The sequence below is a fragment of the Candoia aspera genome, chromosome 15 (assembly GCF_035149785.1).
Source record: "Candoia aspera isolate rCanAsp1 chromosome 15, rCanAsp1.hap2, whole genome shotgun sequence".
Lineage (NCBI taxonomy): Eukaryota > Metazoa > Chordata > Lepidosauria > Squamata > Boidae > Candoia > Candoia aspera.
In genome coordinates, this window is record NC_086167.1 from 2,412,976 (window position 1) to 2,432,649 (window position 19,674).

At 52.9% G+C, this 19,674-nt stretch overlaps 1 protein-coding gene across 2 annotated transcripts; it reads right to left on the reverse strand.

The window, feature by feature from the left end:
- Positions 1-910: 910 nt before the first annotated feature.
- CABP1 (calcium binding protein 1) lies at positions 911-18,213 on the reverse strand. 2 transcript variants are annotated; one of them, XM_063315631.1, is made up of 7 exons: positions 18,042-18,213; positions 10,162-10,338; positions 8,615-8,645; positions 7,069-7,212; positions 3,983-4,092; positions 3,191-3,338; positions 911-1,508 (listed from the first exon to the last, which is right to left on the reverse strand). In XM_063315631.1, exons 1-7 carry the CDS (start codon positions 18,084-18,086, stop codon positions 1,483-1,485), a joined length of 681 nt encoding a protein of 226 aa, XP_063171701.1. In that variant the 5' UTR covers positions 18,087-18,213; the 3' UTR covers positions 911-1,482. The 2 variants fall into 2 exon arrangements, with proteins under 2 accessions (XP_063171701.1, XP_063171700.1); XM_063315630.1 differs by having other exon boundaries at positions 10,162-10,341.
- Between the last annotated feature and the right edge of the window lie 1,461 nt (positions 18,214-19,674).

The following is a 19,674-nucleotide window of genomic DNA, read 5'->3' on the forward strand; positions in this document are numbered from 1 at the left end:
TCAGACGGCAGAAGCCATCATCAGAGCCAGTTTGGTCTTGTGGTTAAGGAAACGGGGTAGAGACCAGGAGACCGAGAGTTCTAGTCCCACCTGAGGCATGAAAGACGGCTGGGTGACTTTGGGCCAGTCCCTCTCTCTCAGCTCAACCCACCTCACAGGGTTGGTGTTGTGGGGAAAAGAGGAGAAGGAAGTAGTATTAGTTATGTTCCCCGCCTTGAGTTATTTAGAAAAATAATAAAGGTGGGATAGAAAATAAACAAATAAATAAATAAATAAATCATGGGGCATCTGAGAGCTGCTCTTTCTTGCTCCTGAAGCTCAGAGGGTCTAGAGCAGTGTTTCTCAAAAGTGGCAACTTGAAGATGTGTGGACTTCCACTCCCAGAATTCCCCTGGCTGGAGAATTCTGGGAGTTGAAGTCCACATATCTCAAAGTTGCCAAGTTTGAGAAACACTGCTCTGGAGTAAACCAGGTAAACATTACCTGCATCCTAAGGCAAGCATGGTCTGGAGCTTTGTGCCAGTGAGAAAAGTGGGATGCCTTCAACAGTATCAAGAGTAGCAGAGGCATGTTTCAAGGCCACGATGCCTTGCTTGTTTACTGAAGAGCGAGGGCCACTGAAGGAAGCTGTGGCAGCACCCTCCTGGGCATACCCCTGCTGCAGAGCTGCAGTATTTACACGTGGCCTGTGGCACCAAGGGCTCTGTTGTACCATGCATTCCTGGCCCCTCTCCTTAAAAAGGGGTTGCCTTCGTTATGCCAATCTATCAGGTGGTCCTTCCAGTGGGCAGTGACTCCCAGATCCAGCTTCCTCGGGACTCTTAGAAGCCTCCCGTGGCAGGGTTGCGGGGCTTGAATCCCAGTTGCCCCACACGGCCCCCTCCCACCCCCTTGCAAACAAGGGCCAGCCTTGAGAGTATAGGCTTCGTATTATTTCTTTGTTTTTCTGCGCAAACATATATTGGTACTTCTTAACATGACGGTAGGGAGACAGGAGAACATTCCAGGAGGCATAAATCAGCACTGCGATACAGAGGAGACAAAAAAATGGAGGCATTCGCACAAGGCTCTTTCGCCAAGGAAAAGACGTGCAGAGCATGGTCCAGGTCAGGCACTGGTCCTGCGTGGCCCCTGCTTCAAGGGAGCCCCTCTTTCTCATTGCTGCGCAGGGCTTGCTGGAAGAGCAAAAGCAGGCAAGGAGGTGGAAGAGAAGATGTCACCATCCTGCACTCTGCGGCTGCTTTGGGCGCACCGCTGCCGCCCTGAGGTTGCCTCCCCCGGGGGCGCCTCTGGCGCAGGAGGACGTGCATCTTTCACAGTGTGGTGGGGAAGGAGCGTCAGGCCAGTTGGATTAGTGAGGCAGGCCACTGTGGCACCGTCGGTGGGGCAGCCAGCGTTGCATAGGAGCTCAGGGCATGGCGTGCCACCCAGGCCCTTTTCTTCCCTCCAGTGCTGGTTCACTGTTCAGCTCAAGAACCACCTTCAGCGAGACATCATCCTGACAAACTCTGTGGACAAGGGGAGAGGCCGAGGAGAGAGTGCTGGACGTGGCCTTCTCCCGCCGACCAAGGTTCCTTCTAGACCAGTGTTTTTCCAGCTTGGCAACTTTAGGATGTATGGACTTCAACTCCCAGAATTCCCCACCCAACATGCTGGCTGGGGAATTCTGGATGTTGAAGTCCACACATCCTAAAGTTGCCAAGCTGGAAAAACACTGGTCTAGACCACATTACTGATTCAGACTTACAGCAGTCTTCCAGAGTTGCAAAAGGGGGTTTTCTGTAAAGGAATTTAGAGCTGACCTTGGGGAAGGTATGAAACAGCCATCCAAAGAGGACCCAGAAAGAGATTACATGCCCAGAGGTAGAAGGAAGCACGCAAAAGAAACTCAGAAGAGTCCACCTTCACTTTGCTTAGTATAAGAGGGGACAGAGAGAAACCTGGACAAGCTTTCTAGATTGAGGTCAGTCCTTCAAGACAGGTCAAGTCAAGAAACAGGCTTGGGGCGGTGGGATTCCAGGAATTTATTTATTTATTGTATTTATTCAAATTTATTATAGCCACTGGACTCTGATGGACTCTGGGTGGCAACAAAACCAAAAAGTCCATGATAAACTGATAAATCTATAGAAATAGATAAAGGAATGCTTCTTTACCATTGTAGGATATACATTGTAGGATTAAGCAACAGAATCTTCAAAGGCTGTTCAGGTTTCCCTCTGTCCCCTCTTATACTAGCTTGAGTTTCTTTCTCACACTTCCTTCTGTCTCATGATCTCTTGTCCGTCTGTCACCTAATCGGCTCCTCCCTCCCTCCTCCCCTTAATAGCTTTTTCATACCTTCTCCAAGTTCGGCTCTCAATTCCTTACAGTTTTTCAGCCCCACTTGGAGATGGTGCTGGGGGGTGGGGTGGGGTGGGGTGAAACCTGTATTTTTTTTTTTTTGCTTTTTAAATAAAATGTCCATTTTAAATTACTTAATTTAAAAATTAAGTTATTTTCATTGTTAGGCACTCTAGGAGCTATTTCAGGGTGGGCTGGAAATGCTGCAAATAACTGTATTAGGAGGTCAGAAGGCATCTTAAGAGCATTTCCATGGGGCCTCAGCAGCATGCTGGAGCCGACATACCCTTCGGTCCCACGCTTTGGCCAGCGAAGCCCACTTTCTTCCGGCTTGGCTGCCCCAAATCACAAATGGCAAAACATCCATCTTTGTGCCCAGAGACCCATTAGAGTTGGGGGGAGGCCTTGGAGTTGGGGGTGGGCAGAAGATGCCCCTGCCCAGCTCCTGGCTCTGTGTCTCCCCCATCCCTTGGCAGCAACAGGTGCAGAAGCCTCTTGCAGCCAGAGCAGTTTCCTTTCTCTAACCTAGTAAGGTTGGGATGGGTGAGATGCTGGCCAGAGGCCCCCTTTCTGATCATTCTGGCATCCTCACAACAGCTTGCTGAGGTCAATCATGGGCAGTTGTGAGAAGAGTGGCGAGTGCCTGGGGGTGTAGGGTGGCAGTGATGGCCAGGTGGACGGGCCCTTGGCCTCATTTTGAGGTTTTATCAAGTGCCTCTTAAAAACCTCTGCACGCTGCAGAAAGCAGGGTATAGGAAGTCTGTCCTTCGCCAAACAGCTGGGACCCCCAGCCAGCTCTGCAGCTGGCCTCCCCCCGTCGCCCAGGGACAGGCCCTCCCTCTCTCACCTTCAAAGTCCACTCGCCCATCTCCGTTCAGGTCGACATCTCGTATGATGTCCTCTATATCTCGGTGTCCCACTTGCTGCCCGAGGAGCTTCTTCATTGCTTCTCGTAGTTCACTGGTACTGATTTCTCCATCCCCATTGGTATCAAACTGCACAAGGGGCACCAGGAGGAACCACAGAACTGGTTTGTCGTCCACACGCTTTCCGTGGAACTCCCAAAGCCGCACCTCGGCCCAACCCCAGCCCACTCGTGCAAAGTCGCCTTTCTTTTACATCTCGCACTTTGTGTGCTCCCCTTGAAAGGGCATGCAACAGTGTGAATTGCGCATAAGGACCAGAACACAAGAAGAGGGAACCCCCAGTGGAGGGAATTCTCCTTAGGTTTCAGGGTGGAAGTACTGACAGCTGGAAAGCAGGGCTTCGCAGCTCTTCAGCTTTGGTCTCCAGAAAGGGCTTTGGAGCGTGTAGGAGAGTGAACCTGGCCCCTGTCTGCAGCAAGTCCTATCAACCCCTGTTTTCAGGTCTTGCAGACAGGTGCTGTGGAGATTCAGTCTGAAGCATGCCTAGCCCTGCTACGAAGGAAATAGTGATGGAAAAGAAAGCGAGGATACAGCAGAAGCACCACCATCATTTCCAACCATCAAGTAAGAAAAAAACACCACCAAGGCAATTTGGAAAGAAATCTTTGGGTCCCCCAAGAATAAGGCAGAGAAACAGAAGCCTTTCCCAAGGAGAAAGAAAACAAAAGTGCGAGGCAGATCTTGGTACGGCAACAGAGCAAACGGTTTCTCACCTCCCTGAAAGCGTCCCGCAGCTCCTTGACCCCAATCATATCAGCTGTCTCTGCCAGAAGCTTGGGTCCCATCAGTTCCACAAAGTCATCAAAATCTACATGGCCGCCCACTGGGGACATAAGGAGGGAGAATGTGCAGAAGGCATTTACAGCTGAGTACCCCCATCAGAGCCCAGGCTCCGATCGCACTGTCCGGATGCTACAGAACGAGCACAAGTTGCCCACACCAAGTTGAGGAGGCAGCATGCGGCTGGGGGGCTCCATGCAGCTTGGCCTGTGCCTAAAAGGGCACAGAAACAGTTGACATCTCAAAATGAACAGACCGTGATGCCAGCCAGGGCCACCACCCGCCACCTGCCCCTCCCAGCTCTTTTACAACCACTCAAGAATGCAGCGGAATCTACACATACAGAAGAAAAAGAAGTATTTTCAGTTGCCAACCTCCTACTGAAGAAAGAGTGTAGAATATTAGGCTTCTTATGAGTTCATGTCACAATGTCGTAAGCAGCAACAGCACAGACGTTGATTGGCAGAGCACACTTAAAATAAATTCACGAGCTGCAGACTGAATGTGCAAGGCTCTGTTATTTCTTATGATCATATTTTCAATCTGAATTTCCTAATTTAAATAGACCTGGCATCCTGCTTTTTTCTGCCTAATGCTGCACACATTCATGCAACCTACATTCTCAGCATACCAGTTCAGTGGAATAAATTGAGGCTGATGTTCAGCTCGTTCACAGCTCAGTGTGGAGCAAAAGCAAGCGGCTCTGGATTCAGAGCTGATGCATGATCTGAAATATTCCCAGCCCAGTAAAACTGACGGTTGTGATGGACACCAGGCTCCTTGGCACAGGATGCCCGACCAGCTTGCCTTCCCAGAGGCTGGAAAAGATTCTTCTCCAGTGGGACTGGAAACATCCTCATAAATGCTTGACAAACAGCTAGAGAATGCCTGCAGCCCTGGTTGCCCTTTTCATGGCTGATCTTGGTATAACCAGAGCTGCTAACAGGGCAGGGCTGCAGGATTCTGTGGCCCAGTGTTTGGCAACTTTAAGATGTGTGGACTTCAACTCCCAGAATGCCATGCTGGCTGGGAATTCTGGGAGTTGAAGTCCACACATCTCCAAGTTGCCAAGGTTGAGAAACACTGCTGTGGCCAAAGGGGCATAAATGGCAAATGGGCTCAGCTTTGATGTTTGAGGTTGCACATGCACACAGGTACACAGCGATACACACACACACACACACACACAGAGCCCGGGGACCGTTACAGCTCTCGGTGCAGAATTCTTCCTTCTGGTTACATTTCAAGATGGCAGCCTGACTGGACATGGGCCAGCGTGTCCTTTTCTTCTTTTTCATAACTTTCAGATCGCTGGTTATTTCCTGAAACAACACGATGTTTCTTCCCGAATGAGGCATCTGCTGGTTCAGGGCAGTAGCGGAGGACTATTAAGGCAGCCCGAAACTCTCTGGCTGCCTTGCTGTTGCCGATTCACCGCAGAGTAATGGCTGCTGCCCTTCCAGGAAGAAAGGGTAAGACTATCACTGAACAGCCTTGGCCAGGCCAGCCGGAACTGATTCAAACCAACACGGCCTGGTTTCTGCTCCCCGGCAGGGCCGGTCTACAGCAGCAGGAGCCCTGGAGGAAAGGATCGGGGAAGGGGTGCAGCAAAGCGGAAAGGAGATTACGCATGCAGGAGTCATGTCCAGCTCGCCATCTGGCCTTTCTGAAGGGAGCCACGCTGGGGGAAGAAGACTTCTGCTTCCTGGCTCTAAGTGAGCGGGAGGATGCACAAGCAGCTAAGCAGAGCCCTTTCCCACCTCCATCCCCAGCTGGCGCCCGCACGGTTTGCAAAATCCTGGAACAGGAAGGAGCTCCTCAGTCCAGCCCCCCCTCAGGGCAGGAGGCCACACAGAAGCAGCCAGGCACAGGAGGTCTGGTCTCTGTTTGAGCCCACTGAGTGAGGCGGAGCCCACCGCCTCTCGGGGTCAGCTCTTAAGGCTTTTTGAACAATCAGTAGGAATCTGACTTCCTGGACTTAAACCCATGGTTCTGCATTCTGTACTCTAAAGCAGCGTTTCTCACTCCTAGCAACTTGAAGATGCGTGGACTTCAACTCCCAGGATTCCCCAGCCAGCATGCTTTAAGACGTGGACTTCAGCTCCCAGAATGCTGGTTGGGGAATCCTGGGAGTTGAAATCCACACATCCTCGAGAGGCTAAGTTTGAGAAACACTGGTCTATGGTGACAAAATCAGGGGGAGGTTGGTAGCACTTTTTCTGACCTAACAGGTTTTATCAAAGGGCATAAGCTTGCTGTTGCTGTTTCGGTTGCTTTAAATCCTCCGTAAAATGTGGGATTAAATAAATAAAATAATAATAATAATAAGGTCCCAGAACTGGACACAGGACTTGAGGTAGGTCTGAGCAGTGCAGTGAAACGTGAATGATCCCTTTCCATGATTTCAAAGTGATGCTTTGAGCGATGCAACCCAAAATGCAGCCTCACTCCTTGCTATAGGTTCAGAGGTTCACACAGCACCGATTATAAGCTAAGCGGAGAGGGTGCTTTGTGGTTCCGCACACTGCAGGAATTCAGCTATTGCTTTAGGGTGCCTTGCGCAAACCAGCACATCTCATTAAGCCTGAACATGAGTTTTGAAACAAAGTTTTGTGGACGTGGCTTTGGGGCTGAGTGTCCCGGGTGACCCGTGCCAGAGAGTCCGTGGCCCAAGCAACCCTCCTGTTCTTGCAGAAACGGCCGAGCCGGCCGAGGAAGGAGGTCATGAGCGTGAGCGTTGGAGGGACCGCTCTGAGGGCGCCATACAGGGGAGTGGATTGTGGCAGACCCTGTCAGAGGAAAGGCGGCGTCACGCGGAGCTCTCGGTCGTGTGGATCCTGCCTGTGGCCAGGCAGTGCACATGCCTGGCGCAAGCCCGGGTTCTGCTAGTGCAGCACGGCAGGCAAAGTGGGGAGCAGGAGGATCGGGCCAGGGAGAACAGCGTCCGGGAGAGGCGGGGGCCGAGGGAGGGCCAGCACTCCCCCCCGCCCCCGGCAGCAGGCAGGCGGCCGACACTCACGGTTCATGTTGATCTGCTGGGAGAGCTCGATCAGCTCCATCTCGGTCGGCATGTAACCCATGGTCCGCATGCAGTTGCCCAAGTCTCTGCAGTTGATGTAGCCGTCCCGGTCTCGGTCAAACTCCCTGAAGGCCTCTCTCAGCTCTGTGGGGCAAATCTGGTTGTGGGGGGGCTGCCAAGGGGGGCAGGTCTTTCAACTCTGCCTCCTCCCAAGCTTGGCCCTGGAGGGGCTCCTTGCCTGGGGTCCCTCTCTGCCCCTCACTGCTGGCTGGAGCTCAAGCCATGCTGGGGAAGCCAGCTGAGGTCACACGCATGTTCCTGGGGGCTCCCTCTGGCCCTCTCGGACATCCCGCCTTTTAAAGAAATTGGCTTGTGGTGAAGCAAAGAAGCCCTCCGGCCTCGTGCTTATTTCCAGGGATGCTCCAAGCGGGTGCCATTTCCCAAGAGGATGAAGATGGTGTTTGACAGCAGCCCAGAGACGTCCCTTGGGAGTGCAAAAACTGCCGAGAAACGCTTGATCAGGGATCCTGAAAGGAAGGTGGGGGGAGGGGGAGGGGGCATTTTGGGGGATTGGTGCTTTCTCCCTCAGGCAGCCTTTTGGGGAGTCAGCAGGACACTTGGCCTTTTAGCAAGAGTGCCCACAACTTATTGTTCTCCCCATCAATGTAAAGAAGCTAGAGCAGGGTTTCTCAACCTTGGCGACTTTGGGAGGTGTGGACTTCAACTCCCAGAATTCCCCAGCCAGCCACGCAAAGGTCTTCCTGCTTCTCCACTGTCTCTCCTGGTGGCCCCCAAACGTAGGATCCCACTCAAGGCATCTCAAAGCATCACGGTTTTAAGGAAGCAATCTTTAAAACCCCAACTTGTATCTCCCTTCTCTCCCCCACCCAGGGACTGGTAGCTGCTCAGACCTCAGACCGCTGGCCGGTAAATCCAGAGTCCAAGATCCTTTTTCTGACACCCCAGCTGGATGCTTCTCTGCTGCTGATTCAAGTTCACACTTCCAAATCAATATGCCATCCAAAGATGGTTCTCCAGCTTTCACACTTCTCAGAAATTATGTAAGAATTCATGTATTCACACAAAAGTGTAATCTAATATGTGTACATTAGTGGGTGGAAAATTCAGAATAACTGCTTGCAAAGACATATTGGTAGATAGATGGAAGAGAGAGAGAGAGAACATAAATGCATATGAAATGAAGAGCCACTTTCTTGTGAGATGGACAGCTATACAAATATGATCAATAAATAAAATAAACAAAAACATGAATTTTCATAACTTTTTTTTTAAAAAGTTGTCCGCTGATGCAGAAGTGGGAGAGAACTAAAGATTGGAAAAATGAGAACTGGGGACTCTGAAATGAACTGCTGTCTTTCCCTTTTACAGACCTCTAAATCTGAGTTTCTCAACCTTGGCCACTCTAAGATGTGTGGACTTCAGCCCCAGATTTCACCACACAGGATGTGTTGAAGTCCACACATCTTAGAGTGGCCAAGGTTGAGAAACACTGCTTTGAACAGTAGAAAAGAGGAAAACATCTTACCTTCTATTTCTTCTGGACGCAGTTCTCTGTCCTGCAGGGGAAAAGTTCCTGTGATTAAAAACGGCCCTTTCAAAGACAGCTTCTGAGCATGCACCAGGTACATTAACATGGGGGGGGGGGGGCAGAGGAACTAAGAGTCCCTGACGGGGTTGTTACTATTCCAGTAATCACCAGGTCCAGCAGAGAATCTGGCCAACAGCAGCCTAAGAGGACATTTTCAGCAACACTCCCCTCCTGTGTGGCTCATCAATTCAGTTCAGGTGGACTTGAATAAACGCCATCACTGCCAGGGACAGAAGATGGCAGGGATAGGCCATGGGGAGTTATGACCTCTTCCTCCCATCCTGGGGGTGTTTCAGCTGCAGCCATCCCCCCTCCTGCTCTTCAGGGCACCAGGAATGGCTCAGCCTTAGCCCGAAGGCACCTGGTGCCCAGAGAATGAAGCATGAGTGGCTCCGCTCGTGGGGAGACAAGGGAGGAGGGCTCGGCAAGGTGATGAAGTGGCTAAGATGGGCCTCGTGGTTGAGAGGTGGAGGCACGGGGAGGGAAGGGGTCTTCTCCAGAGCAGAAGAAAACTCTGTGGCTGCATGAGCGGAAGCAAAGCCAGAGGTGGAAATGCGCTGCTTAAGGGGGAAACATCTCTTCTTCCATAGGAGGCTGCCAGCTTCCAGGCCATAGGTCATTCCCAGCCCTCCCCCACCCCCCGCTCTCCTTGTCTGACAAAGCCATGGTATTGCCCCCAAATGAATGCCTGGTGCTGCCAGAGTCCACCTACCATGCTTCTGCGCTGTGCCTGAGGCGGCTCCAAGTGCCCCATGTTTCAGCAAGAAGGCTGAACTAGACAGCAAAGCCCTCCCGGACGCCCCCTCCCCACCCCCACCCTCTTTCCAGAGCCCCCTCCCCCCTTCCTTCCTTCCGCCTGCCTGGCGGGCAAGCTAGATGCTGCGAAGGAGGAGAGGTGGCCTCCTTGCTCATGAGCAATAACTGGGAGACCAGAAGCAGCCGTTTGCTGGGTTTGGGTAAGGGTCCCATGAGGACCCCGAGAGCGATAAGGCAACAGCAGGGATAATCACCCAGAGAGCTGGAGCGGAACACAGCCAGATGCCCTGGTGGGGCAGCTGAGGGGAGCCACGGGGTTTAAATATCCTTCAGGGCGCCTTGGGGAGAGCTCATGAGAAGCATGATCCCCTAACAGGCATCCTGGTGCAACTGTGCACTCTGCCAGCTCCCTCAGCCACTCTCCATGCCCACTCTTAAGGGTGATCAACTCACTTTGTCCTCCTCCCAGTTGAGCTCAGCTGGGCATCCACGTGCCTTGGCCTACCTGCTGCAATTCCAGCGTTGTGTTCCTGCAACTAAGTGGATGCTCAGCTCCATGGATAAGCACCTCCCGGAGCACCGCAAGCGGGGGGCATGGTCCGGCCCGGCTGGGAGGGAGGTGTGGTCTCCATGGCCTCGGAGCAGCCACCTGCTGTGCTCCAGCCCTGTGGGCAGTGATTCCATGCCCTCTGCAGGCTGCCTGTCCCAAGAGGATGCAACTTACATACCGGCTGCCTGTTTTCTGCGAATCCCTTCCTCAGGAAGATGCAGGCTGGCCCCAGCAGGTTGTGCATCACAGCGCAGTTCTGGGCCAGCACCATGAGCGAGCCCTGGCGCTCGCAGGCTGACGGCCCCTCCTCACTCATCTGGACAGCCTTATAGCATGCCTTCTCCTCATGGTGGATCTTCTTGGCCAGCAGCAAGCAAACAACACAACAGAGGAAGTTACCTCTCTGCTCCTCCCAGCTCATGTGGGCATCCTGCCTCCAGTACCCACCCGACAGCTTGAGACGGCGCAGAAACGCTCTTGGCTGAGGTTGGTTTCAAGGGACCGGCTGTGTGATTCCAGGACACAAGGGCTGCGAGCAGCCACGTATTTCAGGCATAGAATGTTTTCTCTCCAAGAAGCCTTGGATCCTGCCTCCATTCCACAGTCCTACCCGCCTCACAGTTTGGCCCCACTGTAAGCAGCCAGAACATGAGTTCACCTCTAAGAGGGGATGAGAGTCAAGCAGCCCCCTCCCCAGCCCCGTGGACTCTCCTTCTGCAACGGTATCAAAAACGCTTGTGGTTGCCCGCCCGTTCCCTCCAACAGACAACAGTGCAGCACGGAAGAAGGGGCTCCTGGATCCAGTTTGGCCCCGGTCCTAAGCCAGAGGGCCCCTAGGAGGGGGCGTGGGGATCCTCCAGAGGCCACAAGTCTGGGTTCCTGCACATTCCAGCCCCAATGCAAGCGGCAACTGCTTGTTATCGCTAACCACAACGGCAGGTCCCGAACCTAAACCATTTAGTATGGGGGGCCATAACTAAGCCTCTCCAAAACTTGTGTTGAATTGTAACTATGCACGTGTCTGAGAAATTATTAAAAAGAAGCCATTGTATAAGCTATACTTATACAATGATTTTGTGCTGGCCAATCCCTTCTATCCACTTTGTGTTCCCTACATGCAGGTGGGATCTTCACTCGGGAAGAGGACAGACACCCCAGCTGAAAGTCAGGCAGGGGGCCTGCATTTCCAGAATCACACCCACTGAAGGGTGGAGCTGGACCTCAAACCAGGCTGCTGGCAAAGGGGTGCACTGAAAGAGCAGCCGGGCCCGGCTTGCCAGAGATGTTTCTAGCTCCAGGGCAGTTCTACGGATTGCTCCCCAGGGATGCTCGCGTCCCCTGGCGTCTGTGGCCCAGCAGCCCCCAGCATGGCCCGTGTGGAGGCGAACCCGCTTCCCAAGAGCATAAACTGCTGTCTTTAAGACCGAGACAGCAGCAACGATCCTTCAGAGAAGGAGAAGCTGTTCCCCCCCAGACCCACTCAGCCTCGGCCTTAGGCGTTGCGGGACGGAGGCTCCATCTAGCTCCCGGATCACATTATCTGCTAAGACAGGGCTGGGCAGGGGCCTCCCAGGACGTTTTTGAGGAGGGAAAGGGCCACAGTTCAATGTTCCTTTGTTAGGGTTTCCTCTGCAGTTTTCATGTGTCCCCTCTCTGCAGCTGGTGGGAGATTGCCCATTTGATTCTTGTCCCTTGCCAGCAGAAAAGCCTTCAGGGGCTGCGGGCTGCCCGTCCCTGCCATAGGGCAAGATGTGGTGCCACAGTAGAGGTCACGCCTCCCCTTTCTTTTGCAGACTGGACACTTGGGGACACAGACTTCTGCACCAAGCCAGAAAATGCAAACTCCTTGTGGGTCTGATTGCTCCCTGCTCCATAAATGCCCTCCCTGAATCTGTTCCTTGTCCTTTCATTAGGGCTACACTCTGCCCATGTACAGAAAACCATGCATAGACTGACCAGCAATTCAGAATCCCTCAAACTTTATTTATTTTTTATCCCGCCTTTATTATTTTTCTAAATAACTCAAGGCGGCGAACATACCTAATACTCCTTCCTCCTCCTCTTTTCCCCACAACACCAACCCTGTGAGGTGGATTGGGCTGAGAGAGAGGGACTGGCTCGAAGTCACCCAGCCAGCTTTCATGCCTAAGCTGGGACTAGAACTCACGGTCTCCTGGCTTCTAGCCAGAGCCTTAACCACTGGACCACACTGGCTCTCACGAGACCAAACTTCAGCTTCGGGGGCTTTATTTCAAGGTGAGTGGCTTGTTCAAAGGAGAAACAGGAACCCTGTCCCTGTGGAAATTTCAGAAGTTTCCTGTGCAACACGGGAGCCTTGCATTCCATGTAGGGGGTTGGCTGTACGTGCACGTATGTGTAAGGCTGTGTGCATGACAGAGAGAGCAGTAAAAGGAGCAGGTTCAGCAGCAGTAGCTGCCAGCTATGTCCTCCACAGGAACCAGCTGCATCCTGGGCTTTAACCCACTGGGTTAAAAAACAGGTGGTTCCCCCACCTGAGGCCAAGACCCACTCGTCCTGCTCCCCGTCATGAGGGGTGCAGCTTTTCTAAGTGGCCCTTTGGGGTCCAGAGTGGAACCCCGCATGAATGCTTCCAGGCCCACCAGAGTGTCAGCGGCTCACCTTATATAGCCACGCACCCCGCAGGCTCTGGCGGAAATGTTCCTTCCTGACATTCCCATGCAGCTATAAAAAGCAGCAGTGCTCACAAGGACCTTTGGATTTTATGCAAGAAACATTCACAATCCTATGGCCGCTTTCCTGAGAGGCCAAGAGCATTTTTTCCCTAAAGTTCCTTGGCCCCATTTGAGAGCTGCCATTAAAAAGCTGCCACACCATCACGCAGCAGGGCAGAATGCTTTCTGGCAGGGCCGAGAACATGGGCGCAGGTCTGCATGCACAGCTATGTCAAATGGCTGGGAAAGTTTACTGCAGGACATGCACCCTGCCCAATGGTGGTGTCCTGTTCTCTCTTTGAAGCACAGCCTGAACTGACCCACTTTGGTCCAATGCCGGGGCACTGGGGTACAGGAACAGCATCCAGGGCAGGATCTCCACCCACAACAAAGAGGCCTCAACAAAATAAGGTGGTGCTGCTCCCCCAGAAGAGGGCACCCTCCCCCAACCATCTGCCCAAACGGACAGCCCAAGAGGAGCAGCTGGAGGGAATTTCTGGCACCAGTGGAGGCCCATGTTCAGCTGCACAACATCCTTTTGAAAAGGAAAGGCTGGACCAAGGAGGATCTCAGTGCCATGTAGACAGGGGGCAACTTGGCTCTGATGACACAGTGGCTAATCTGCAGCAGATATCTTGGTCATGGGAAGGAGCAGGTAGCCATGGTTTCTGCTCAACCATGGGGTTTGCTGGAGCCCTAGGCTCCCAGAGATGCTTTCTCTTATTAAGGCGGTGTTAATAAGATGTGTGGACTTCAACTCCCAGAATTCCCCAGCCAGCTAAGGGAGTTGAAGTTTGCACATCTTCAGGCTGCCAAGGTCGAGAAACACTGCTCTAAGGACACCCAGCAGCACCTTCTCACTCTTGCTTCTGGCAATGGGAAAGCAGGGAGGGCAGGAAGCCGCACTGAACTCACCATCCACCCCCAATTCATGTCACCCACTCGCTTCTCAGCCTCCCCCCACCCCCCAATCTGTCACCGGGTAGTAGACTCTATGCTATGGAATGCACTGTCCAGTTCTGGTTGCCACAATACAAAAAGGACACCGAGGAACCAGAAAGAGAGCAGAGAAAAGCAACAGAGGGTTTTAATAGTTTTTTTTATCATGAATATTTTAATATATGTATTGGTTTTTTAATTAAGTGTTGTACGCCACCCAGAGTCACTTTTTTGTGAGATGGGTAGCCATACATATTTGAAAAATAAATATAAATAAATAAATAAAACAAAGATGGTGAGGGGCTTGGAGGATAAATGCTCCAGAGGGTGGGTAAAGAAACTAGGTAAGTTTAGCCTATAGAAGAGAAGGCTCAGGGGAGATGAGAGAGCAGGTTTCTGATCCGTGAAGGGCTGTCCCAGGGAAGCGGGGGCGGATTTATTTCAGAGAGCGTGAAGGGGTAGGACAAGAGCCATAATGGATGGAAGCTTTACAGAGGAAGATCCAGACCTGAAATAAGGAGGAATTTCCTGACCGTGAGAGCTCCAGAGCAGTGGAAGACTCTGCCTCCTGGTCATGGGGGCTGCATCACTGGAGGCTTTCAAATAAAGGCTGGGCAGCTATTGGTCTGGTGTGGTCTGGTGAAGATTTCTGCCCAGGGCAGGGGTGGAACTACAAGACCTCCAAGGTCCCCTTCCAACCCCAGGAATCTATGATTCTACCATTTGGTCAGTTGAATTTGCGGTACCCCCCTTGCAGGTGGGGTCATCTGTCTCTATCTCTCTATCTCTCTCTCTCTAACATCGGTCTATCTCTCATTTCAATCAGAGAGCCAAGTGGTGAAGGCACCAGGCTGGAAACTGGGAGGCCGTGAGTTCCAGTCCTGCCTTAGGCACAAAGCCAGCTGGGTGACCCTGGGCCAGTCCCTCTTTCGCAGCCCTGGGAAGGAGGCAATGGCAAACCACTTCTGAAATCTTGCCAAGAAAACTGCAGGGACTTGTCCAGGCAATGGCCAGGAGTCAAAACTGACTTGAAGGCACACAGACACACACACTTCAATCAAAATCTCTCCCTCCCTCCTTCCCTTCCTTCCCCATTCAACACTCTGCTGGTCTCCCCTGTAAATCCAAAGCACCAGGAGCCTCTTTGGGCACTGCCAGCAAGATTTCTAAAATTGCAGTGGCGAAGGGAAGACCAAGGCAACGGGGAAGAGGCTGCCCCGTGGCTGTGTAGGCTGCCTTTGGAAGACGTGGGGACCATCGAACACAGATTTTCTTCTCATGAACAGGGCCCCCAGTGGGACCTAGCTCCCCGATCAGTGTCCCAAGATGAGGCACGTGGCTGTTACATTCACACATGCATTCTTGGGGGTGCACTTAAAGCTTCTTCAAAAAAGACTTCAGGGGGATGTGGAGGAAGAGACAGCCAGAGTTCATGTGAGCTTCTGAGTCCTAAATTATATTTATCCTCTTTTGGATCATAATCTCTAAAGCTAATTATTTATGAAACTTTATCTGGGTTGCTCAGAAGGAGGGCAGAGCAAAAGAAATAGAAAGCCTTGCCGTTGAGCCAAGACCCCTGCAGATAAACTTAGCTGTGGTGCTGTATCAGCACACCCGAAGGTTATTCCAGAATATATACAGAAAAGATTCTTCAACCTCCTCCAAATGTTACATGTCTTGACATCGGAGCCAGCTCTTCCTATCATCGCTTGACCTGTTTGAGATCCACCTGGGAAAGCCAGCAGCTGTTAGTCTGCCCACCTGGTGATGGGCCAGAACATTGCCCAGAAAGACCCCCAGCCATCCCGTGCTGCCTCCACCATCCACCGACCAGCATCACCACCTGTCCTTGTTGGGGCCACAGAGACCTCATTTAAGCACTGAAGCGGCAAGTGCTGTCACTGCTGGACATCTCTCCTTAAGGCATTTTGGACTGTTGGCAGGAGCACTCTCTCCTCATTTCCAGCCTTTGTTGCCTTTAGGAAGCACTTTCTCTGGGCTGGGTGCCTTCCCACCTTGTGACTGAGCTGACATCCCGCCTTGGAGCCACACTCTCTTCAGACTGCTCCTTTGAAGTTGGTCACAATGGAGAACCCAACTTTTCCTGTCTTAGCATCTTTGTCTCTCACAGACACACAGACACACATGCATGGGCACAGATATTCAGAGCAGCAAGCTGACTTATGGCTAACATGCACATAAATAGGTTGTTCCAGATGATCTCAGCCTCCGCTTGTTCAGGCCAATGGGGATGCTCAAACACAGAAAGAGAGGCAGAAGTACTCTGGTCAGCGTATGTCCAGAGAGTGAAATGCCCCCATAAGGGGGGGGGTTGTTGGGGTGCCCAAGGAACGCTGGTCAATATACCTCCCTATTCCACACACTCACTAACACCATATGCATTTGGGCATGAGCTTGCATTAATGCACTTATTTTCCTCTAGAACTCTGACTTGTACACACAAACACACACATCACGAGCCTCCCCCAGTTTAAGCCCCAGTTCCTTGAAGGATTGGATTCTGCTGGCCCACAGGGGCTCCTTTTCCCTGCCCACCTTTGAGAGCAACCAGGTTTGCAAGAACAAGGGACTATTTTTCTTTGCAGTGGGCAACTCAATTCTGGAATGCCATCTGGGCTCCACTGAAGGCTATCATAACCAGTTTCTAGGAAAGCTCTAACAACTCATAATCACTGATCAATTATCTTCTACTGCTGTTTAGCTTTGGACTGGACTGGATAGTTTTCCTTTATTTCCTTGGTGTTTACTGCATATATTCATGTTCACCAATGCAGGGCGGGAAAGCAGCCCGGGAAGCCATTGGTCTGCATAACAGCCTAGATTTTTTTAAATAAATGCAAACAAAGCAAAAAGCCCAAGCAAAAAGTTTTATTTACAGGGACCAGATGTATCCACAGGCTGTGGTCAAAAAAGTCAAGATGGTGGGTCTTGAACGAGTGATGGATGCCAAATGGGCAGAGGTTCATGTGTTATGACCGCCATCTTGACTTTTTTGACCACAGCCTGCGGACACCCTGGCCGAGACCAGTCCGCTGCTCAAACTGAACAGATCTACTTGCTTCAGAAACTACCTCCATTCAAAGCTTCATCCCACTTCAGAAAAAAAGGGCCTCTTGTGAAAATCAGTAAACACTACAGGTGTTGCTCTGCACGATTGCTGAGTTTCTTCGTTTAAACCCACCGGTTGCATTCTCTGTAGCTAAATGGTTTGCAAAGGAGGTGCAAGAGAAGTGGAATGAATTCCCAAAACCCATAAAGAGCCAAACCCTAGCTAAGCTCCATGAGCCGCTTAATCTAGCCTCCTGGTGTGTTCCCGCTGCAAGTTCCCAAATACCGCGTTGGCTGGGAATTCTGGGGATTGCCATCCCAAAGCACCATGGGCTGCCAAGTTGGCTAAAACTTCACTAAAGCCACAAGCCCCCTTATGAATCTACGACGTAGCACCTGCTCGTTAATGCAAGCAATTCAGAAATGCCCCGGGGCATAAATCTATACAAGGAAGCTCCACTGAGCAAAAATACCGATTTCCTGTGGAAATCTCTCCCTCAGCAGACTATTGAGTTGGAGGTGTTTAGACGCACGCACGCGCACGCAAACGGCCTCACCTGGAACTCCCCAGGAGGCTTTTCCAAGCAGGGGAACTGAGGGGGTCGTTCAAGGGGGAAGCAAGAAGCGGCGCATCCCTTCCGGGCGATTCACATGGAAGTCGGGGGGGGAGGGGGGAATTCCTTCAACTACTCTAATTGGAGAGACACCTTTCTTCTTCTTCCCGCTTTGCACCTCTTTTCACACCCATAAACTACTTGCAGCGGATTGTGAGAAAAGAGACGCAAATATTTGGGGACTGGTGGGGGAACGTATACCAATGCAGCCTTGTGCAAAAACCTGGGCACGGCGATCTTGGTACTATTTCCACCTGCGTCTGACACTGGTGAGCGTACACACATCAGGTGCAAAAGTCACGCTTACAGCCATCGGAGGTGGCTTCACCGGTTGGTGCGCAGAAACTAAGGCAAGTAAGTGTGGAAGGGAAGAGGGAGCACCTCACGCCTAAAGAGCATGGGGAGGGGGCTTTGCCCCCCTCCAGAAGTTCTCCTCGGCAGTCCGCATCCCCAGTTGCGCTGGCTCCGCGAGAAACGCAATTCCAGATAAGCGAATTGGGGCGAGCGTCCCGCCGAATCCACCCCCCTTTGCAAACGCTCACACGTAACACGACCACCCGCCCCGGCATACGAGTCTGCGTGCCGGAGCCTCCCGCAGCACACCCCCGGCGCAAGGGCTTCTTTCACCCGCCGCCCGAGGTCCAGGCGCCGGGCAGCCTCCCCCGCAGGAAGCTTCTGCCCCGCGCCCCCCACCCCCGCGGCTGGGCTCTCGGGACAGTGGCAGGTCGCGCGTGGGGACGTACCTTCCGCGAGAGGCTTCTCAGGGGGGACTTCACGCAGTTGCCCATCGCGGGGGCGGCCTTCCCGGCTTAGAAAGGGCAACCGGCAGCCGAGCCCATCGGAGCAAAGGGCGCCACCGGTCACCTCCGAGCCCTCTGGCCGCCGCGGACGGGGACTCTCCCTCCCCCCCTCCCTCCTGCTTCCCGTCCGTGCCTTTCTCCCAACTTTAAGCCCACTTTCTCCGCCAAGAAGGGGAAAGAGGGGAAGGAGGGGCAGAGAGAGCGAGGGACGAATGATCTAAGCTACCTCGGCTTAGCGCCCGGATCCCTCCTCCCCCCCCCGCCCATAAGGGAGGGAGCTGCTTTGGCTCGGGAAGGAGAGCAGATTAAGGGCAGAGCGCCCCCCCGCCCCCAATTCTTTCTGCTGAGGATCGGGCGTCCCGCTGCCTGCCCGCCGCTCTGCCTCTGGGTTCGCAACCGAGCAGGGGGCTCCCGGGCTGGAGGACAGGCGCCCCCTGAGACGGCAGGGCGGACTTCTCCGAGCAGGGAGCGGGGGTCCCGGGAGGCTTGCCGCGCCCTGAGCTCGACCGGGAGGTCAAGGAGTTGCCGCCCCCCGCCCCCCCCCCCCAGCATTCCGACGTGCAGGTATGCACGAACATTTGAGGGTGAAGCGGCCAACAAAGAGTTGAGCAGATAAATTGACTCTAAACGAGGAGGAGGAGGCGGCGGGGTAATTCTGGCGAGTTATGGGAAAGGGCTTTAAAAAGCCAGGAAAAGGTGCCATCCCAGCCATGGGCCGCAGCTTGCGCATCTTTCACACTTCCTTCAGTGCCTCTGTAAAGCTTTCAGAAGTCTTAACACTGATCGAGTTAAACTGCCTGAATCTCTGGAAATCGACGGCGCTCAAGGCTCCCTGTGGAGAACTCTGCCGTCGAGGCTCCGGCCGCCCCCAGGTAAAACCAGCCCCGCAGCACTACCGGCGCTGCCTGCGGCGGTTCTGAGCTTTCCTCGCCGTGGAGGGGAACCTGTAGGGGGTTTCTCACCCCGGACCCGGCCTGGAAACAGCAGAGTGACGCCTCTGCTGGCTTTATCAAATCAAGGCAGCGCAAAGGTACATTCACTGAAATGGAAGCAGGCAGATGGGTTGTGTTTTTTCCTTATTGCTGCATTTTTAGCAAGAGGGAGCCCTTCCCTTCCCTGGACCCCTTGAGAGCCCAAGGGCCGAAGGAGAGGAAACTCACAGTGACACTCAGGGAATTCTGCCCACGTGCTGAGGCCAACTTGAGTCTGTGGCCAGATATTCTGGAATCTGGCTGCTTGTCTGTCCCTCTCGGGGCAGAGAACCAGTTTTACGAAACCAAATCGGGCGTATTCAAAGGAGAGAGAGATAGGAAGAGGAACAGGCCCCAGCTCTTTGCCCACAGCCAGAGGCAGTGGGATCTGGGCTGTCTAAGGAGATGCAAGCAGACGCCTTCCCACACCCAACTTGGGGCAGCTCCACAAAAGTTACTCCAGAACCAGCCCTTGTGCAATATCACATCATTATCATTCGTGAGGGCCAGTGTGGCGTAGCGGGTGAAGGCACTGGGGTACAAAGCAGGAGATGGAGTTCTAGGCCTCCCTCAGGCCTGAAAGCTGAATGGGTGACTTTGGGCCA